General features: G+C 42.7%; 1 protein-coding gene across 1 annotated transcript in view; it reads left to right on the top strand.

The window, feature by feature from the left end:
- JAKMIP2 (janus kinase and microtubule interacting protein 2) overlaps nt 1-22,495 on the top strand; it is a 114,634-nt gene that overhangs the window by 86,617 nt on the left and 5,522 nt on the right. The window contains exons 7-21 of the mRNA XM_005298079.5: nt 469-609; nt 1,860-1,916; nt 3,868-3,987; nt 5,677-5,805; nt 6,637-6,720; nt 8,175-8,237; nt 9,055-9,153; nt 11,367-11,465; nt 12,078-12,131; nt 13,301-13,366; nt 14,361-14,429; nt 16,120-16,197; nt 17,458-17,661; nt 18,873-18,938; nt 20,998-21,070. Of these exons, the coding sequence (XP_005298136.1) occupies nt 469-609; nt 1,860-1,916; nt 3,868-3,987; nt 5,677-5,805; nt 6,637-6,720; nt 8,175-8,237; nt 9,055-9,153; nt 11,367-11,465; nt 12,078-12,131; nt 13,301-13,366; nt 14,361-14,429; nt 16,120-16,197; nt 17,458-17,661; nt 18,873-18,938; nt 20,998-21,048 (1,380 nt within the window). The 3' untranslated portion in view covers nt 21,049-21,070. The remainder of the gene's footprint in view (nt 1-468; nt 610-1,859; nt 1,917-3,867; nt 3,988-5,676; nt 5,806-6,636; nt 6,721-8,174; nt 8,238-9,054; nt 9,154-11,366; nt 11,466-12,077; nt 12,132-13,300; nt 13,367-14,360; nt 14,430-16,119; nt 16,198-17,457; nt 17,662-18,872; nt 18,939-20,997; nt 21,071-22,495) is intronic.

The raw sequence follows: 22,495 nt of genomic DNA on the forward strand, positions 1-22,495 counted from the left end.
GAAAAATACTATTGAATACTGTTGAAAAATACTATTTCTTTTGTTTTTTACCATGCAAATATTTATAATCCAAAATAAATATAAAGTACGCTTTGTATTCTGTGTTGTAATTGAAATCAACATATTTGAAAATGTAGAAAACATCCAAAAATATTTAAATAAATGGTATTCTATTATTGTTTAACAGCGCGATTAATCACAATTAATTTTTTAATTCCTTGACAGCCCTACTAGATATTCTCATGCAGAATAAATTACAACTTAACTCCCTGACATTCTCTCTTTTTTACAATTAAGGGATGGTAAAGAGTAGTAATGTCATGACAATTTTGCAACTGATGCAGATTTAAAAGAACATGAAAACATTGCCTGATTTTTTTATTCCAAAAGGGGGGATTTTAAAATACTGACTTTCACTTTATCTTCCTTTCTTTCTATATATATATTTTTTTTTTGTCTTCTACACAGAGAGAAAAAATGACATCACACCCTCCATTGAAGAAATTAAAATCTCTCAATGACTTAGATCAAGCTAACGAAGAGCAAGAAACTGAGTTTTTAAAACTTCAAGTTATAGAACAACAGAACATAATTGATGAGTTAACAAGGGTATGTCTAGCCCATCAAGAATTAAAAGCAGTCATATCTAACTGGCATCTTCATCTCATAACAGACAGGATTTGAGTGGTAAAATTTTAATAAGAAGAATGCTTTATTATATCTAGGATCTGAATTTTAAAATCCAGTCTCAGAGTGCAGTTTTGTGGGTGCAATTATGTGTGGGCACAGTTTGTGTCATTTTGTAGATATGTGTAATCCAGCCATCAGATGTCTAAATGACAATTAGCTGTAAGAAAAAATTAGTTGCAAGAAAGAAGAATGATGTCTTATTCAAAATCAGGTCCCCAGTGTGTTTCACAAAATGATATCCTAAAAATTTACATGATCAGTAATATAGTTCCAGGATTCAATAAAATAGAAAACAGCAGCCCTAAAATATATACACTAGTTGCAGAATGTCTTATACAATTAGATATATGCAATATAGTACAGAATACAGATGCAGAGTTTTGTATAGGGAAGAGAGAAAAAATAAGTTTGCAGATGAGAAATAAAGTGACACAGAAAGAGAGAGGATTGTTCCAGATTTTGGAAACTGAAGAGGGAGACGGCTTTGTACCCCCGGCGGGAAGACTGGTTTTAACTAAGAAAACAGGGGCCTCTCCCCAGTTTTAGCCTTGCCGAAAGGATACATTCTTCATTGCACTGTTCACCCATTCAGTAATATTGTACATCTGAATCTTGGGTACATCAGTGAGGTTAAGAAGTGCTGATGTTAGAATCCCCTTAATTAGCCCGTGATGTGACATAGAAGCAGATGTTGTTAGACAATCATTCACTAGTCATTTGGATACAGCTCTTAATGTTCAATGCCCCTTTCCAGGACATTTGCAAGATGATATGAACAAAATCAGATTCCAAAGAAATCTGTTGCATCTTCTAAGACATCCTACTTGGGACACCGACATGAAGTCAACAGTAACACAGCCCAATGACTTTGTGATAGACAGATATCAACGATGCATCTGCAGACAAGGCAAATAGTATACTTCAAGTCTCATGGCCCCATCCCACTCCCCATGATGACCAGGCCCTGTACAAATTGTTTAACAGAAATGACAGCTACACTACATAAGTAAATAGTAAATGTCATCATTTCTGGTCACCCTTTTGACCTTAAATAGCAGTGTTCTGCACAAAGAACTAGATCCTCAGCTTGTGTAAATAAAACTAACTCCATTGAAGTCAACGGAACTATGAGATATTGGATCATATAATTTCTTAACTGTATTTTCCAGGATAGGGAAAAGCTGATTCGTCGCAGGAAGCATAAAAGAAGTTCAAAGCCAATTAAGGTAAGAGGAAAACTAGGCAGTCTTACTGTAATAATGCCAGTGGGCTTTTTGGGAAAACAATCCGTGAAAACCTGAGGAAACAGATGATGTTGGGTTCCAATAAGCTCCCTTAGCAATGGAGTTCAAAGGAATCTGAATTTCTTTGGAAAAGCTTTTCAATCCTGTTTTTCCTTTAAAATAATAACATAATTATTTACCACCTGCTTTTCTGTAGATACACCTCTACCTTGATATAACGCTGTCCTCGGGAGCCAAAAAATCTTACCACGTTATAGGTGAAACCACATTATATCGAACTTGCTTTGATCCGCCGGAGTGCACAGCCCTGTTCCCCCCCCCCCCCCGCCCCGGAGCACTGCTTTATCGTGTTATATCAGAATTTGTGTTATATTGGGATACGTTATATCGGGGTAGAGGTGTACCAATTTCAGGTCCGGTTGGGATCAGATTTTTGTCCTGAGAAACTCTTCAATCTGTCTGCTGTTAATACTTATACTGTATTAATCCTTATTCACGCAAAACTCCCATTGACTTTAATATTCTTGTGAACTGAAATCCGTGGCTCAGATCCTAAGCAGCACTCAGTTCAGAAAAGAAGAAGGGTGCAGAGGCCTTAAGTCATTTGTGGTGCTCTGATCCTCAGTCTAGTCCAGTCCAATCCAGTCCCTGGAAGAATTTAGAGCAACCCGAGGGATGAGCTGCTAATTTACGCCAGCTGCCGGTACTTCCATCAGCTGGACTTGGGGAACCCCCAGCCCTGTCTCCTGTGCCTTAGAAACTGCTAGGTTAGCTCTGTGCCACCAGAGGACTCTCAAGTGGCCAGATTCACCAGGTTAGGGCAACTTTTTTCCACCAGAGTAATGCAAGCCTGTCCTGTCATTCGACAGAATCAGGCCCAACAAGTCCTAGGGTAAATTGAGGTACTGTCACATAACTTCATTAAGGATGAAAGTTAAGGAATGAGCCCATCATGTCCATGTTTAATTTTATTTCTAAGCAAGCAACCAGAAATTGTACTGCTCAGCAGGGTCTGGCAGCGCTCTTCATTCCAAAACACATACACATACACAAGGATTTCTCAGTATCTTCAGTTCATCCCTTCTGCATGACTTAAACAGTGGGGATTTATTAGAGGGCTGTAATCTGACAGCATTAGAAGAGAAAAGTGCTGTAGTGCAAGAGTGCATCTTAAATTCCTATTGAGTCATCTGTCTGCATAACTATTCTACTGTGTGTGCCAAGCATCAAATGCTAAAATCAGTACCCTGAAATCCAAACCTGCTGGTTAAGCAGCTCTACCATCCTAGGATGTGACTCCCATTTTTTCTGTGATGTGTTTAATCCAGTCTAGATGGCAGGGTATTCAACCTTAACCAAAACACATAGTGTGAACAGCATTCTCGCTGAGGTAGCAGTTACCACACCAGCTTACTTTCATGTAACTCCACTGACTTACTCAAGATATACAGTGAGAGGAGAATCAGGTTCATCATCTCAGTTCTGCACAACAGGACACCTCTGGTATTGTGGCATTGTCCTTGCAGACAGGACTAAAAGATGGTGGCCTTGCTCTGAACAGCTTTATATAGTAACAACATACGATTCTATTCCCTTCAAATGGGGGTGAAGGCTTCTCTCTTGGGATATTGATACTCTCTGATGCTACATTGTCTGATAGTTTTAGACTACAGGCCAGATGCTCAACTGATGTGAATGAATTAGCACAACTCCACGGACCTTAATACACCCGCTGATGATATGGACCTGTTTGGTTCCTTTCAGAGGGATCTGGTGTTTGGAAATGCAACTCATGGCTCTTCTTTCATGTCTTGTGATTCTTTTAAAGTGTCTACCAAAGTGTTTTTGGAACAGGCTAACACTGCCCCATATACAACCCCGTGCTGTTTGCCTCCAAAAGGGGTTCAGAAACCACATGTTCTTCCTGTTTTAGAGACATATAGTCGATACTGTTTTTGGCTACGATGATGACTCCATGGACTCTGAAACCTCATCCATGGCCTCGTTCAGAACAGACAGAACACCAGCAACCCCAGACGATGACCTGGATGAGGTAAGTATTGGCTATCTCGCTATAATTGGAGCTAGATTTTGAAGAGAAATTAGTTCGCAAAACAAGCAGCCAGGGCCTCAAACATTGGGTGTACAATGGGTGCTGAGCTCTTTTGTCAATTAGGCCTCAATTTTGGATATGGAGATCTTGAAAATCTAGCCCTGAGCTCTTTGGAAATCTAGCCCCTAGAGCCTGCAAAAAGCATCACTAAATATGCAAATTATCTGTATTGTTAAGCTTAGGTTTCATTTCTTTTCAATTACTTTGTTGAAAGGTACTTGTAGCTAGTACTAGTCTGGCCAACCAGTTCATCAGTCATGTCCACCAGGCAGGAAACTGAGCCCCAAATCAGTTCCTTTGGGTAGTTCCACAAAACTTGCTTTTCCCAGTTCACCTTGAATGTCCATGGCTCAGTCCTCCCCCATCAGTTTTTCGGAGTCCATAATTCTCTCCAGGCCCTGAAAGTTCCTTAACTGAGATCCCAGCATTGTACTTCCATTAGTAATGAACCACAGACACACTCATGTACTCACACCATGAGCCTCATCAGGGACAGAACACGGGCTTTCTGCACTAAAGGCAGAGAACTTACCACCTAAGCTAAAGTAGAGCTCCTTTACCTGCCTGGTAGTGCAAGACAGGGGAAAATCCACTAGAGGAAGCCATGATCCCATGTACAAGCAAGCCCATGCACCACAACATGAATGATGCAGTCATTCCAGAAGGCACCCACAATGGGGCACTGGTTAGTACTTCTTAGGAAAAGGTACCCAGATAGAAAAACTTCCTATCTGCTCACAGTGCTTCAAGCATTGTGCGGCAGGGTGGATTTTGGAGACAACAAATTTGTTTGAATCTGTATGTCTCATTGCTGATGCAAAAGGTAATGACAGGCCTTGAGCCAGAGTCTACTCTCACTTGCAACTGTGTCAATCTGGAATAATTCCACAGAAGTCAGTGAGCCATATTTACTACCCAGATCCCTCTGGCAAGCGCAAGTCAAACTTGGTGCAGGAAGGCAGCAATATAATTTGCCGACACCTCCTGCTCTGCCAGGATGTACAGGCCAGAAAGTGGGAGGGGCTAGCTGGGAAGGAGGCAAGGCCAGAGCACCCAGCAGATGTGCTATTCAGTGTATCCCAGCCCCAGCGTGTTCCAACACTATGCTCCTGGACACAAGGCAATGGCAGTCCCCCTCCAGGAGTGAATCTCTTCTCAGATTTCGCCGCCCTGTCAGCGCATAGAGTAACAAATTGTATTTTCCTGTGCCTGAACGGGTGAGTCAAACTTTCTTAGTGATGTGGAGTTACTCTGGATTGACACCAGTGTCACTGAGAAACGTGGTAGAAATCTACAAAGCCTTGTGATCCTGGTCTGTTTTCCTGACAACTTGCTAAATCTGATATAAAAGTGACTCCAGACCCAGAATGGCCATAATCTGAAATAGATCACCACCACCATGAGTTTCTTTTAGATTAAAAATCCATATATATTTTCTAAATTCCACATCTGTACCACCACTGCAACATGCTCATTACCAATCTGTTTTGACTCAAGCACTTTGGTTGACAATACATGGTAAAGTTGGAAACCTACGTTGGCCACAACAAGCCACATTTTAGGCGCTTCTCTCCTTTGCAATGCTCCTGTGTCTGCTGCTTATACAGCATGTTCTTTCTGTTCATATAGAGTTTAGCAGCAGAAGAATCAGAGCTGCGATTTCGGCAGCTAACAAAGGAATACCAGGCCCTGCAGAGGGCATATGCATTACTGCAGGAGCAGACTGGAGGCATCATAGATGCTGAAAGAGAAGCCAAGGTCAGTCTTTGTCTGGAGGGGCGGGGATGTGTTTAGCTGCAACTAGAAGCCAATGCATACAAACTTCCCAAAGGAAAGATCAAAGTGGCATCTAAGACACGGTTGCTAAATGACAGTTTCACTCATTTTGCAGAACATATTTAAAGGGGCAACATTATTAAAGATGCACACAATGGATGGACCCATAATATACTATTTATCTGCTGAGCCAGGAAAAATGGGTGGTTCTGTACATTGGTACAGACAGTTCCCCTTTTTGTGCATCCGAGTGCAGGTTTTTGCAGGCACAAAGGACACCTGTAGGTTTTTGTGGGTTCAAACATTTCATCTTCTTTTGAACATGCGTTTGAAAGTCTTTAACAGGTGGATGTAGTTATTCTGTCCAAAGTTGCTAATTATCCAGTTTACATTAAATCTTCCAAGACTAAAAGATCTCCCATCTGTAGTGTGAGGATAATTTATTTCTCCCACCTTTTTCCTATCTTGTCTATTTAGAAAGCAATCTCTTCAGAGGAGGGACTGCCTCTTGCTGTGGTTTTGTACATTATCTAGCACAGTAGAGTGCTGATCTTGGTTGGTACTACTGTAATACAATGAATAGCAATGATAAGATTTGGGGCCTGATTCTCCACTGCCTAGGCCCTTGTGTGATGATTTAGGCCAGTGCAAACCAAGTATAAAATGGGCATAAAATGCAAACAAGTCAGACTCGTAGTGTTTTACATTCACTTTGTAGGAGGCCAGACTGCTGTGCTCAGTTTCCATGCATAGAAAATCCAAAAAAAGGTATTTCTGCTTGTTACCATTTAACGGTGTAACTGACTTTAACAGGCACAGGAGCAGCTCCAAGCAGAAGTCCAGAGGTATAAAGCAAAAATAGAAGATCTGGAAACAACTTTGGCACAAAAAGGACAGGTAGATGCTTCGTAGTGGGTATTTTCTTTTGTTGTTTTGGACTGTAGCTAATCTCTGCTTCTGCTCACATATGCATGAATCCCGGCCACCAGAGGTCCTTGGTATAGTATCTTGTTTGCTTCATGAGTTTTGCAGGACAGTAGCACAACAAGCAGTTACTACTGTGGTGTAGCGATCCAGGGCTGGATTTAGAGTTTTTAGTGCACAGATGAGGATTAGATTACAGTTGTCCTTCAAGAGACCCTGGAGAATTTTTAGTAGTGGTAGCCACTAGCAAAATAAATGCTTTGTGATCCCATTCCAGCTCAGAGAAAAGATATCAAAGTACACACATCCTTTCGTGTCATGTTGAGAGGCAGAGACATTATTATAAACAATATTTTGCATTGCTATAACAATTTCTGGGTCTGATTTTATCCTGGTATCAAAGTCATTTTATCTCCATCAAAGTCAATGGATTTATATTGACGTAACGGAGATCGGACTCTGGCCCTTAATTTTCAGATCTTTACAAAGCCCAATTACAGTTTATTTAAAGTCCTTTATAAATACATATTAATTAAACCTCAAAATCCCAAAGTAGTTGAGGGAGAGGGGAAATCACTACTTCACCCACCAGTAAAATGCAGACTTCTGGGTAGAATGTCACATTTGTTTAACACAGGGGTCCCCAACACGGTGCCCGTGGATGCCATGGCTCCCGCCAGGATGTCTAAGTGCGCCCACGTACTGGCCAGCGGACGAGCATTCGCCGAAATGCCGCCAAGAAGCAACGTCATCCAGAGGCGTCACCGCCGAAATGCCACCAATTTTTGGCAGCAGTTTTGGCGGCATTTCGGCAGCAACGCCTATTGACGTTGCCGCATGTCGGCGGCATTTTGATGTATGCTCATCCGCTGCCACGGTCCTCCGTGGCTCGTCGTCTGGCAGCCGCCAGACGAAAAAGGTTGGGGACCACTGGTTTAACAGCACACAGGATGACTGCAGAACAACTGAGTACAGGAAATGAACATTGACTATATTTGAAACTGCAGTGGGAATTTAGGTTGGTAGAAGGCTGGGTGGGACAATGAGATTAATACCTGTACTCTTACAAAATGTGCCATAGGAACCACGAGTGCTCATGATCCCATTGTACATCCCAGTACAGTAACAGCACGGCTGTGACTCCATCATGGGGCATTGTTTCTATCCTGGCTCAAAGGGAAGGAGCACCACATTCTAATGAAAAGACTTCATGGGTTCAGAAGCTTTGCTACTAATTTATAGATTAATATATTGTTATGAACATACAGCTACTACAGATTCTACCTCTGTTAGGTAGAAAAAAAGCCTATCACTGTAATATCCAACACTGCACATTTGTTAATTATGTTCAATTTCACGTGGACTCCCGGGCTAAGCACTGAAATAGGTACCCAATTATTATATAACAGTGTTACTTTACCAAACAGGATTCCCACTGGGTAGAAGATAAACAGCTTTTCATTAAGAGGAACCAGGAACTTTTGGAAAAGGTAAGCTCTAAGACCTCAGGTGTTAGAGGGTTTTAGGGGGTACAATATGCATACACATTATGGATGCAGAATTTGGTACTTATGAATGTATTGAATGGTGCGGGCAGACTCTGCTATTCTATTCCTAGATTTAGTCACACAGTTCTTCATATATAGCCCACGCTTGACATGCACAGTCCCTGCAGCAACACCGCTATTCCAAACCTGGGACAGAAACTGCCAATCATGTTACATTATGCTAAGTCTCTACCGTTGCTATCTAAGGCTGGATATTTTGATCCTGTGCTTAAAGAAGTGAAAAACCAGTGCTTCTAGAAATAAACAGCATTCCCTCCTTGTAGCATCAGCACTCTTTACTACGGGATATAAATCGGGAACATTTGTCAAAAGTGTCTAAGTGACTTAGGAACCTAAGCTCTTGACTTTCAATGGCGCATAGGCTCCTAAATCACTTACGTGTTTTTGAAAATGTTACTTATAATCTTTATAACTGAGATTTTCAAAAGTGGTGAGTGAAGTTCCCCCTTCCCACTGAATTTCAGTGGTTTTGGGGTACATATTTCCTTTGAAACTTCCAGCCATTGCATTCTATGAGCTTTATAGAGTTTGTTTGTTTTCAAAGTTCATCTGTAAAATAAAGTTTGATCAAGGTAAAACAGCAAGTTTGGAAATATCTTCCTGTTTGGGGTTTTGCACTGTTTGAACCCTCTTAATTCTTTGAGCTGCCAGTTCCGATCTTTGCGTTTTGGTTTGTTTTTGAAACAATCAGTGGTTTTGAAATGGCAGCACAAACCATGAATTCAAATATTTCTACTAGATAGAAAAACAGGAGGCAGACAACAGCCGATTGCAACAGGAGCTGCAGGATGCCAGAGACCAGAATGAACTGCTGGAGTTCCGGAATCTAGAGCTTGAAGTAAGAAATTGCAGTTTATCATTCTCGGATGAACAGTTTGAGTGTCTGACTATAGTTAGAGCAGGGGACTGAGAGTCAGGAGACATAGGTTCTAGTCAGAGGAGACACATGGCAGGGGCACGCGGGGGCACATCCCTCCACCTCCCCCCACCCCGATTTGCTGCTTGGCTTGTACTGAGCATGCTCACATGGACTGAGCCTGCTTAGTAACATCTGCTAAAGCCAGTGCCCTCACTCTGCCCACCCACTATTGGAGGTATGGTTCTAGTCTTGTCTCTACTTCTGATTCACTGCGTAACTTCAGGCTTGTCACTTGACCTCTCTGTGTCTCAGTATCCCAATCTGTAAAACGAGGATAAGGAGTTCCCCAAATAAGAGACACTATACAAATGCGAATTATTATCGTTATTGTTTCACACACAGTAGTGTCAAAACGAGGACAGAGCTTGTGATGTTTTGTTCTGTGCTGGTACAGTGCCTAGCACAATGGGGTCCTGGTCCTTAACTGGCACTACTGCAATACAAATAATAACTAATAAAACAACAACAACAGAGTCTGCAGGCAGAAAGTACCCAGACTAGCCAACCAAGTCCAAGCACTGCCATTTTAGAGGCACTATACCCCCACTCAGGCCATCTCCACTTGATGATCATCTCTTATTATGACTTTAACAAGAGTCACCCAAGTTTATACACTTACTGAAGGGGATACTCTGAAGATGGGTAAGCCACTGAAGTTGAGGTTCAGTGTCACTCGTGGCAAGATGAGGAGGGTGAATCTGAGCCTATTCTGCCCTTTCTATTAGTGTGCCTGGATCTGGGTTTACTTGTGCTTACTCTGCTTATGGAGTCCAAAAAAAATAATCCTGCCTTGCTTTGATTTTCCAGCACTATCCCTGTTTTATTCTTCTACTGTAGTTTTCAAGTAATGTTTAGGGCTTCATTTGCTCACAAATCAGAGCTTCTAGGTATCTCAATCCTTCCCTAACTCCCACAAAGAAGAGTTGTGACAGATCTTTCCTGATAAATCTTGCAGACAGCCTCAGCTGTCAGCTGTGTTTCTGTTTGGTATAAAACTAAATTGACAAATCGCTCAATTAAATGTCCCATAAACTAAAATACATTTGCAAGTTAAATTTGGGGCCCACTCCACTCCCTCCTATGCATGATTGAAAGACTCATAGAAACCAGATAAGATATCTATATAAAATCTTTTTTCTCTTGGCCTGAGTCCCATAGAGCTGGACAAGTATTGCAAAATATGTTCAGTGAATATTCATACAAATTATTAAATGGATCAATTTGTTGTGTTCATGCTCACTTTGAAATTACTTTCCACAAACGTTATAGTGAATGAGTTTGCAGGGAGGAATATTTGCGGGAACAGCAAATTTTAACAAAATAATGGAGTTATAAATGTGAGTATTCTCACTAGAAACCTGATTCTAGGGCTATGTCTACACAACAGCTGGGAGGGTTCTTCCCAACATGGGTAGACAGACATGCACCAGCCCTCCTCAAACTCACTCACTACAAATAGCAACATGGCCACTGCAGAATGGAGGGTGACTCAGGCCAGCCACCTGAGTAGGTACCCAAGGGGTTCGGTGTGACTGTACTTGGGCAGCTCACCCCAGCTGCAGTCTGGGCTGCTGGGAGCACACTGCTGTTTTTAGCACGCTAGCTTGAGCAGAGCTAGCACATGTCTGTCTAGCCATGCTGGGAAGCGCCCTTCCAGCTGCCGTGTAAACATACACTCATCTAATCAGGGGATAGAAACATAACCTGGGATCACATGTCCAACCAAATTAATCAGCACAGCTTGAATTTTGAATATTTTCAGAACCTACAGAACCAGAATTATTCACCACCATTATTTGGCAAATAATTTTGGATCACAAATAAGTCTAATGAGATAATGAGCTGCTCCCAGACAATTTGAAATCAGACAAAAGAGACAAAATCCATCAAATAAATTATTTGCTGCCAAATATTTGCCTGCGTCTAGAATCCCATACCACTTAGCACACTGCATTTTTTTCAGCCCTAGCTAAATTATAATGCAATTATTTTTGACTTTTTTATGAGGTAAAGAATTGACACACTGCAAAGCATGATAAACCAGACAGTGAATGTGTTATTTAATCACTAGATGTTCTACATAGCTTATTCATTCTAATACATTCTCCTGTGCATTTCCAATATGTTTAAAGGAAAGAGAAAGACGGTCCCCACCATTTAATCTCCAAATCCACCCATTCTCAGATGGTGTAAGCGCTCTGCAGATCTACTGTATGAAGGAAGGTGTCAAGGTATGTTAACATTACTATAGGCAGAGCTTTCAGCTCCACCTTATTGCCCAACATTTCCCATTATGAGACCCTGTTTTCTGTTGTTTATTACTTTGCCAAACTTTAACCATGTGGCCTGCGTATTAAGTAAGAGCTTGTCTACACAGACACATCCAGGAAAATTAATTAAAGGTGTGACTTTGAAGTGGATTAGTTAAACCACATTAAATCCATCTGTGGATGCTGTTATTCAGAATTAAAGTGTCCTTAGTTTGGTTTATCTTAATTCACTTAATTCTAAATGAGGGTGTTCACACAGGGGTTTAATGTGGTTTAACTAATCCACTTCAAAGTCACACTTTTCATCAATTTGGATTAATTTTCCTGGATGTCCCCATGTAGACAAGCCCTAAGAGTTCAAGATGGCGCAGGGGGAATAGGATCCATACCATATTGGTAGTCACTGGTTCAGAGACAGCTGAAATCAGCAGTGTCTGAAAATCATTAATATCTCAGGGCTGACTATTTGCTATTACAAAATGTTTTGTTGATCTCAGTCCTGTTCCCAGGGGCCAGATACCACCACCATGATTAAACATGCATCTGACACCTTTATGTTATTCTGTGTTGTAGGATGTCAGCATTCCAGACCTCATAAAGCAGTTAGACATCTTGGGTGACAATGGGGTAAGTCAGAGTCCTGGCTAGCTTTCCTGGTAGGCTGATATTTTGTAAAGTAGCACCAGTAAAATTGGAGAAAAGTATGACAGTATATTTACCATATGACTATTTGTTCAAGAGTCAGGTTATAAGGATCATTCTAATAAAGGGTCTTGTTATTTCCAGAAGTTAAGGATTTGGGGGAGCTGGGGGCATCAGGGGATTGGTAATTGGATATTGAGCCTTTAATCTCTGGGTCACCAAACTGAATATAGCTCCAGTCTAACGGTCATTGGTATTTGATAGTCCTTTAGTAGCCTGTGTGAATTGAATTGGTGGTCTGAGCTGACCACACCACATCTCAATTAGCCTTATGGTGCCCCTACTGGCAACTTCAGGAGACAGACCAGGAATTAAATGGGCAAGAACACACATTATCCCATGGACCCTGAGCCTGCCAGAACATAGTGGAGGGTGTGTCAAAGGGCTTTGTAAAGAAGGGTCACAGTGCTGCTGCGTATTTAGTCCCTGCCATATGGATAAACAGACGTCAGTTCCCAGGACTGTCAAACTAGCCCCCTTTGACAGCACTAAATTCACTTTAAGAAACTGTACAGGAAATTCAAATGAAAGCAATATCAGTACCTACTCAGCTGTGGACCTCACTCATGCTGGTGTAAATCAGAAGTAACTCCACTAATTCCAATGAAGTTACACCAGTGTAAATTAACCAGTGTAACTGAGGGGAGAATCAGCTCATCCTGTTTATAAGGAGTCTAGTTTTATTCTGCATTTCACATCACATACCTTTGGATTGGCACGTCCAGTCAGTCTGCACAGGTTAGCATTATGCAGAAAGGTAGGGGTCGTCACCTTTCCCAAGGTAGGATAGGATTCTCAAAGGGTCCTTAGGGAGCTAAACACCCAGCTCCTATTGAATTTACATGAGATTTGGACAGGTTCCTTTGAAGTTCCTAGCTATAAATAATCAATAGGCTGTACACTCTGTATTCATTGACACCTGTTAATGTGCTTGTTTGTTTGTTTGTGTAATGCTCTGTGCAATACATGACAGAGTTCCATGCAAACTGTGGAAAGTGAGAACAGAATGTGGATTTTCTTCTAACAATATAAATATGCTTTTAGAAAACTGCTATCCCTTCCTTAGCTTGGTTTTCTTCTTTTTCACTTTACAGAATTTAAGAAATGAAGAGCAAGTGGCTATCATTCAAGCTAGCACTGTCTTATCCTTGGCAGAAAAGGTACAATTTCTGTGGTGCTTGTCTTTCAACTATTAAAGGCCTATTCTACAGTAAAAAAAGGCTTGCTGGAATACTTTTGCTGGCATAGCTTATACTGCTTCCCCAAAGTCAATAAACTATCCCAACAAATGCACTTTATTGCAGATATAACTGCATCCATACTAGAAAAGGTGCCTGTATAAAACTGATATAAAAGAATCACACCCTCACTGACATTACCATACCTGAAGAAGTTTCTAGTCTAGCTCTATCCTAAGCAGGGCCAATGCAACCCACTAGGCGACCTAGGCGGTCGCCTAGGGCACTACAATTTGGGGAGCGGCGACCGCGGCGGTATTTCGGCGGCGGGACCTTCCGCCGCCTGTGTGGGGGGTGGCATTTCGGGGCGGGACCTTTCATCGCCTAGGGAGGCAGAAAAGCTGGCGGCACTCCTGATCCTAAGCTATGAATTTAGATCTGTAACAAATGCAGCTTCCACACCAAATGTAAGTAGTGACTGTAAACTTTATAGAGGAAAGTTATAGAAAGCCATGACCATATATGGTAAAACTAACCGTGGACTGGAAGGCTGAGATTCTCTAAGCCACCTAAGGGATATAGACACACAATTCCCATTGAAGTAAATAAGAACTGTGTGTCAAAACCTCCTACTTGGTTCTGAAAACTCTCATCTGAAATATTTCTGTTTCAACTGATTTGTTTTTGCAGCTCATATAAAAGGGGTGACAAAGGAAAGAGTGGCATAATGCCAGCATAGCCAGCTCTTTGCCACTCAGGGGTTCCCCCTATGCCAATGGACTTTCCAAGTAGCTGTCGAAGCCATCTGTAAAGCTATTTTGTGCTATAGTAGCACAGCCTTAGTAAGGGGATCTGGCCTTCTGGTTACTGTAGTCAGGCAAAATAGAGGGGAAGCATTTTGGTGGGGTCCTGTTTGTCATTGGGCACTTTAGTTGCAAATGCTGTGGGTTACATCTCTGTGTTTTGCACCCTCTAGTGGATCCAGCAGATTGAAGGGGCTGAAGCAGCTCTACACCAGAAGATGATGGAACTGGAAAGTGACATGGTAGGCAAACGTTTTTGATATCTATCTGCAACAAACCACTGAATATATCAAAATATTTTGGTGTCCCAGAGAGTCAGAAAAAATAATCTTTTGGCAAATAAAATGAATTATATCTTCTTGATCACTGGTGAATCCATAACATTGTTGTTATTAATTTGCTTTGCATTTAATAACTGTGAGAGACTGAAGCGGGATTTTTCATGATTAAATGCTATCAATGTTCATCTCTGATCCTGTCTGTTTTCACCTTTACATGGTGCTAATTGGTTATTATTATGGATATAGGGCTCAGAGTTTGCTGGGTGCTTTTCAGAAAGGCAAATAGTCATGATTCTTGCCTCACATCGCTCACAGACTAAATACATGGCATGTATCAACTGGCATGGAGAAATTTAAGTAGAAAAAAAACAACAACCCTGAATTGTAACACTATGTTGTTTAAACACACTTTAAATCAGGGGTAATCAATTGTTTTTTGCAAAGGTCCAAATTTCTTGGTCAAGGTATAGACAAGGTCCAGACTCCAGAGAAAATAATAAAAAATAATGACAATAATAATAATAAAAATATTTTGAGGTCTGTTCAAAAGCATCTGACAACCCAGATTTGGCCCACGGTCTGCATCTTGACTACTCCTGCTTTGAATCCTTAATATTTTAAAGGCAAGGCGCTCATCGCTGAATTGTGCTCAGTATAACTTCAGCAAGGTCAGGATTTGGCTTCTCTCTTAGTCTCCTTAACTGGAGGAAGTAATATACCTAAAAGATTAACAAGTTTACATCGACTGTAAAGTAATCATAATCAGGAGCGTAGCTAGCGGGGTGCAGAGGAAGCAGCCGCTTCCCCTCAGCACACTTTGCAAAAGCGGCGCCTTTGCAAAAGCGGCCGGAGGAGCGAGGGAGGGGTGCGGCCGGAGAAGGGGGGGGCGCAGGCTGGCTGTGGCCCAGCAGCCGCGGCTGGAGGAGCGAGGAGGGGGGCACAGGCTGGCGGCGGGCTGGCAGCCGCGGCCGGAGGAGCAGGAGGGTGGCGCAGGCTGGCTGTGGCCCAGCAGCCGCGACCGGAGGAGTGAGGAGGGGGGGCGCAGGCTGGTGGCAGGCCAGCAGCCGCGGCCGGAGGAGCGAGGAGGGGGGCGCAGGCTGGCGGCGGGCCAGCAGCTGTGGCCGGAGGAGCGAGGAGGGGGGCGCAGGCTGGCGGCGGGCTGGCAGCCATGGCCGGAGGAGCGATGAGGGGCACAGCATGGCGGCCGGGCAGCCGCAGCCAGAGGAGCCATGGGGGGGAGGGGCAGTGTGGCCGGAGGAGCCAGCCAGGGGTGGGGGGCCATGGAGCGGCTGGAGGAGGAGCCAGGGGTGTGGCCAGAGGAGGAGCCAAGGGGGGCGCCTTTTTTAGGTTTGCTCCCCCTCCTCTTAAAAGCTGGCTACGCCACTGATCATAATGGTTCAAATTCTGGAGTTACTCCAGTATAGACCAGAGCACATTTGTACTCTATTACCTTACCAAAGCAAACATAATTGTTTTTCCTTCAGACTTTGCTAGATATTAATCTGATATTAACAACCATGCAAGGTCTCCATTACTGACAGATCTCATAAATTCCTGCTCCCATCAGACATCTGTGGTTGATCAAATAATACTTTCCATGGCATGTCAACTAACAATTCATTTTTTCTGTCAAAATTATTATTCATTGTAGGAGCAGTTTTGCAAAATAAAAGGTTATTTGGAGGAAGAATTAGACTACAGGAAGCAAGCTCTTGACCAAGCATATATGGTATGTACAAGGAAAATGCTACAGCGCACGCCATAACAGGACATAGATTCATATTGGTTCAGGGGGAATGAGGGTTTTGCACATCCTTCCTAACTTTTTCACATCTGCCTTTCTCCATGCTGCTAAACCACCATCTTGCAGTCTGCACAGCCTCAACATGGTACTTGGCCTCTTCACATCATGAGAAGCCGGATACTCTAAAGTAGAAACTCTTAGGAGTTAACAGTAAATGTCATTCATTAGAGTCACCTTGCTCAGTTGGAGTCTTGCAGACAACCAGAACTAGACATGTGCAGGAATATTTAAATATCTCTTTTAGTGAATGTCATAGTGCAGGAGTGGCCAAACCGCGGCTCTTTTACAGTTAAAATGCAGTTCACCTAGCCCCCCCATTGCCCGCCATTCCCCCCTCCTTTCCTCCCTACCAGACTGGGGGGGGAGCTCGGGAGCTCTGCTTTGCAGTGGGCTTGGTGGGGTAGGGGCTTCTGCCCAGTGGAGAGGGGGGTCTCAGGACTTCAGCAGGAGCAGGGCTGAAGCCCTGAGCCCTGGTAGGTGCGCCTAGCTCCCGAACGTCTGAAGATTGTCGTATGCAGCTTGGAGGGTCAGTAAGTCTGGCCACTTCTGTCATAGTGAGAAGCTAGTATACCACAAATTGAACTGATTTTATTGGAAAATACCAGCCCAGCAAAATCTGTTGTATACAGGGCTTATACCTGCTGAGCGCAGCTTTGGAGCGTTTCGTGTATAAGAGCAAAGGATAAAGTGTTGAGCAGAGAATGCAGGGCTACCCAACCCTGCATTAATGAACATGTTCATGTATTAGCAAGACTAAGACTTGAGAGAGAAATGTGTATCCTGGCAGGCTGATCTTTCACCCATATTCCTTTTTAACAGAGATAGTCAAAACAATTCAAAATGTAAATGTCAATGAAATTTTCCTCAGTATTTTGATTTGTGATTTTAGAAAAAACTGGTGAAAATGCTCATGAAAATTCCATCCCAGTTTTGACCAGCACCGTAGCTGTTTGAAACATTTCCCAATTATGAATTTCAATGAAAACGTCATTGAAGAAAATGGACATTTTTTGCCAAAACATTGAAACATTTTTGACCAGCTCTTCTTTTCAATCTTGCACACACTTATACCTAGGAAGCTTCTTCTATGTATGTAGACGCCTGAATCTACGACCAGAAAAAAATCCCAGCTATATTTAGTACAATGTTCCATCTCTAACCAACTTTTGGTGTTCCATCAACTAGAGAATCCAGGAGCTTGAAGCTACCTTGTACAATGCTTTGCAGCAAGAAACGGTGATAAAGTTTGGGGAACTGCTAAGTGAAAAGCAACAGGAGGAGCTGAGGACAGCCGTAGAAAAGTTAAGACGGCAGATGCTGAGGAAAAGCAGAGAATACGACTGCCAGATTCTTCAGGAGAGGATGGAGCTGCTACAGCAGGCACATCAGGTAGTGCACAAGGACTAAGATCTTAGAACAAATACATCCATGCTGTTTTGTGGTGTAAGAATGCAGATTATGGTCCAATGTTTCTCCCTAGCTTATGAGAGATCCTGGTTCAGTTGGCCTGGTTTTCACTGCTGAGTTGTCTAGGGCATATAAATACCTGCACTATGCATGCAAATGCAGGTTTCACTATCTTCTTTGTGGAGGCTGTGGGAATATTTTGCCTTTTAAGGTTCAAAACCTAACAACTCGCTCTTCCTATTTCCTGTTTCATGAATCCAGCCTCGTAGCACAAACCTCCAATATAAGTTATTGGGCTCAATGCGGGAGTGACTGGATGAAATTCTCTGTCCTCTGTTATAAAGAAGGTCAGACTGATGATCTAATGGCCCCTTCTGGCTTTAAAATCAAAAGCGTTCTTAAAGAGTATCCTACGATATGTAACAGTATCAGTGTCAGCTACAAACAGTCAGGGCCGGCTCCAGGCACCAGCAGAGCAAGCACGTGCCTGGGGTGGCACATGCTAAGGGGCGGCATTCCATCCATTCTTGGGGCGGCAGAATCCAGTCAGCTTTTTTTTTTTTTTGCGCTTCGGCAGTTCGGGCGGCGGCAGTCCGAGCGGTTTTTTTGTTTGTTTGTTTGTTTGTTTGTTTGTTTGTTTGTTTGTTTGTTTGGCTTGGGGCAGCAAAAATGGTAGAGCCGGCCCTGCAAACAGTGCACAGATAAGACCGACTTGCATAAATGCTGGAACTAGGTGCCACACTCCCTGGTTGAAGTGGTTTCCATTATATACAGGGGTTAGAGTTTGATTCCATGGCTCTCAGTCCCCCCACTATCAAAATTGTTCCAACACTTTGATGACTTTCTTCAAATAGGTGGTGAAAGGGATTTTCTTTCTAATCTCCTCCCCTCCCAAAGTGGGCAGTTGCTAATTGATCTCTCTGGGACATAATCATTGCATTTAACCCCTTTCATTTTCAGAGATAAGTGTGCACTGCTGTGGGCCTGGCAAATCAAGGGGAGGCAGAGGAGGAATAGTGGGTGACAAAGGATTTCATGGCAATACAGAACTGGCTGGATTCCTTAGTTGTTCATTTCCAGGATCTTTAAAATTTATCCCAAGTGGGTGATTTGTTCAGCTGAGCAAAACAGTTAACATTTTCTCTTCTGTGCATTCAGAGTCTGGAGTTGGTTTGTTTGCTTTATATTTCTAGAGGATCCGAGATTTAGAAGATAAAACTGATGTCCAGAAGAGACAGATCAAGGACCTAGAGGAAAAGGTGGGTTGTTTTACATATTTTTAAAGAATCAGATCAGCTTTATTGGGTCTGAGACAATTTTTTTAGACTAAAAATCAAAAAAGTATTTGCTGACCTAACTGGACTATGTTAGTGTCTCTCTTTCCTCTTCATTTTCTTTCCATTTTATGTCTTTCATTATATCCAGATGATCTCAGATCTGTTTTTCCCCTTCCTGCAAACTCTCTATTCCCTTAAGGCAGTGTTTCCCAAACTTGGGACACAGCTTCTGTAGGGAAAGCCCCTGGCGGGCCGGGCCGGGTTGTTTACCTGCCGCGTCCGCAGGTCCGGCCAATCGCAGCTCCTAGTGGCCTCGGTTCACTGCTCCAGGCCAATGGGAGCTGCTGGAAGCGGCGGCCAGTATGTCCCTCGGCCCGCGCCGCTTCCAGCAACTCCCATTGGCCCGGAGCGGTGAACCAGTGGGAGCCGCAATCGGCCGGACCTGCAGACGCGGCAGGTAAACAACCCGGCCTGGCCCGCCAGGGGCTTTCCCTGTACAAGCGGCATCCCAAGTTTGGGAAACACTGCCTTAAGGAAACAATACTTTTATATTAAATTATAAACATCTTTTTTAAAATATGATTATGTGGCAAACAATGTTGAGGCAAATGCTGAGGTACTTACTCAGTTATTACCCAAGTCTCTTTATATGCAGGCAAAACTCCCATTGAAATCAAGGTGAGTTTGGCAACGTTAAGAATTGAATGAAACGGAGTTAAGATTTCCAGATTGTGCCCCTTGTTTATACAAGTTTAGGGCCAGATTCTGATACCATTACCCACGTTGAAATCAGTGGGGACTGGAGTAAGATACAACACAATGTGACTAAGGTTACCAGAATCCTGCCCCCTAACTGAACTGTGGCATTAAAAGAAATTGAAGATTTTTTGCTTATTGACTTTGTATATACGTTCCTGAAATGAAACACAGTGGGCCTAATCACAGGTTCACTGCAGTCAATCCAATTGAGACCCAAAATGCACTAAGCAGCCAACTAATTCAAAAGTTGCTAAATGGCTAGAAGATGATCCCACCTCCTATGCCTGATGATGAAATAAAGTCTGTTGTGGATCTGAATGCTCATTTTTGTCTTCACAACTTCCTTTAAACTATGTCTAGAGGAACATGACCAATTTACTTAACAAGCAAAACAAAGCATAATAAATAATAAATCTCAGGGGCATTGAAACTGTGACAGTAGCCAATTCTTCACCAAAAACCATCTAGTCTAACAGTAATCCGATTAATAATGGAATAAATATAGATTTTAACCCCTTAGCTAAACAAACTCTTCTTTTTCCACTTTGCTGCCAAAGTTTCGGTGATGTTCAATAGAAATCAAGGGCATGAGCCCGAGTATATAATACATTCACAGGCAGAAAATGGATCAAAAATTGGGAGTGTATTACATTGTAACCTTTGATTTGAAAAACAAAACAAAACAAAACTTGTGACATGGTTCAATGGAGAACTGTGATGGAAGACATTGGATGGCCACATTTTCAAAGGGGGCTTCAAACCACAAACATTCCCATCCCACTAGAAGAGCAAGAATCATGATGGAAGAGATCCAAGGGTCAGTTATTAATAGTTCAGTATCAGGGATATTTCTGATTAAGGTCAGTGTTACATCATGTATCCACGATCTTAGCATGTTTACTAGTATGGATAGTGGGCGCCATTTTAGAAACCAGGTGCCAGATGCTCTGTTGGTATAAATCAGCACCAGTTTGTGACTTCAGTGACGCTACATTGATTTAAAGCAGCAGAAGATCTGGCCCAGTGTTGCCATGTGGTGTTGGGTGCATTCATTTTGCTGATGAGTTAAAAAAAAAATGATACAGTCTAGTTTTTTCACACCAGGAAGAGGGGTTGGTATTTGCAGACACAACTGGAAAACATGTTTTCTGCATGCATAATTATTTCGGATCTCATATGAAACTGAGTTTATCATTGTATGAATTGCAAAGAGAACTAGCTCTGATCCTTAAGACACTACTGCAATATTTTTTTTTACATAATCTTCTTTTTTCTTCTGCAGTTTCTGTTTCTATTCTTGTTCTTCTCTCTTGCCTTTATTCTTTGGCCTTGATGTCAATGTGCCTCTTGGAAAGGTAAGGCTGCTTCATATATTTCCATGAAACTAGTGTTTGTCCCATAGATTCTTATGAAATGAAGGCCAGATCCTCAGTTGGTATAAGTCAATATGGGTACACTGACTTCAGTGACATTATGTCAGTTTACGCTACTGAAGGACTGCCTTGAGTTTTTAAACTTAACAGTCTTGAGATCACGGAAGGAAGAATGGCAGTCTTGTGGTTAAGGTACAGGACTATCAGGCAGCTATCACGTTTGGTTGCTCTCCATGTCTCTGTTGCCTCCAGTCTGGATTAATGCAATGCACTGTTCAGAGCACCACCTGAAGAAATTCAAAGTGGGGCTGCACAGGGAATACATTTCACCAGTTCTCCATTTCACACTGGCTTACACAGTTCGTTTCAGCTGCAATTCAAGGTGTTGGTTATAACTTATAAGCCCTTAATGGTTTGAGTCCTGTGTGTCTGAGAAAAGCCTCTTTCCACCTCTGTGTATCTGAGGGTACGTCTATACTTACCTCTGGGTCCGGCGGTAAGCAATCGATCTTCTGTGATCGATTTATCATGTCTTGTCTAGATGCGATGAATCGATCCCGGATCAATCCTGGAAGTGCTCGCCGTCGACGCCGGTACTCCTGCTCGGCGAGAGGAGTACGCGGAGTCGACGGGGGAGCCTGCCTGCCATGTGTGGACCCGCGGTAAGTTCGAACTAAGATAGTTCGACTTCAGCTACGTAATAACGTAGCTGAAGTTGCGTATCTTAGTTCGAAGTGGGGGGTTAGTGTGGACCAGCCCTGAGAGAAGCCTCATGCTCAGCCTTAGCAGCTGAGATCAACTTGAGAAGCTCAAGACAATAGTCCTTATGGCCTGTTCCTGCAATTCCTTGCTCTTGTGAGGAGTGCTAACACACAAGGAGCCACATTGACTGGGATTCCCGTACCGTTGGCCAGACAGAGCCCAAACTGGGTGATCTTCAGGGCACATCCCAATCCACAGCATGTTTTTTGATAGGTCTATATCCCTGGCTCTTCCAAACAGTTGACTGTCCCATTTTGGAGTTACCAACATTTTAAATATATTTCCTGGCTCTAGCAAACAGCTTTTACGGGATTGCATTGTGGTATCCCAGCCACTGACTGGAAGCTCCTGACGCAAAACTTCTGAAAGATGATCCAGCACAGCAGCTGAGATGTATTTTGAGGTTATTCACAGTCAAGCTGGAAGGTCATGTCGAGTGGGGTCCTTCAGGGATCAGTTCTGGGTCCAGTTCTGTTCAATATCTTCATCAATGATTTAGATAATGGCACAGAGAGTACACCTATAAAGTTTGTGGACAATACCAAGCTGGGAGGAGTTGCAAGTGCTTTGGAGGATAGGATTAAAATTCAAAATAATCTGGATAAACTGGAGAAATGATCTGAAGTAAATAGGATGAAATTCAAT

Source organism: Chrysemys picta, chromosome 8 (assembly GCF_011386835.1).
Source record: "Chrysemys picta bellii isolate R12L10 chromosome 8, ASM1138683v2, whole genome shotgun sequence".
NCBI classification, from domain to species: Eukaryota; Metazoa; Chordata; order Testudines; family Emydidae; genus Chrysemys; species Chrysemys picta.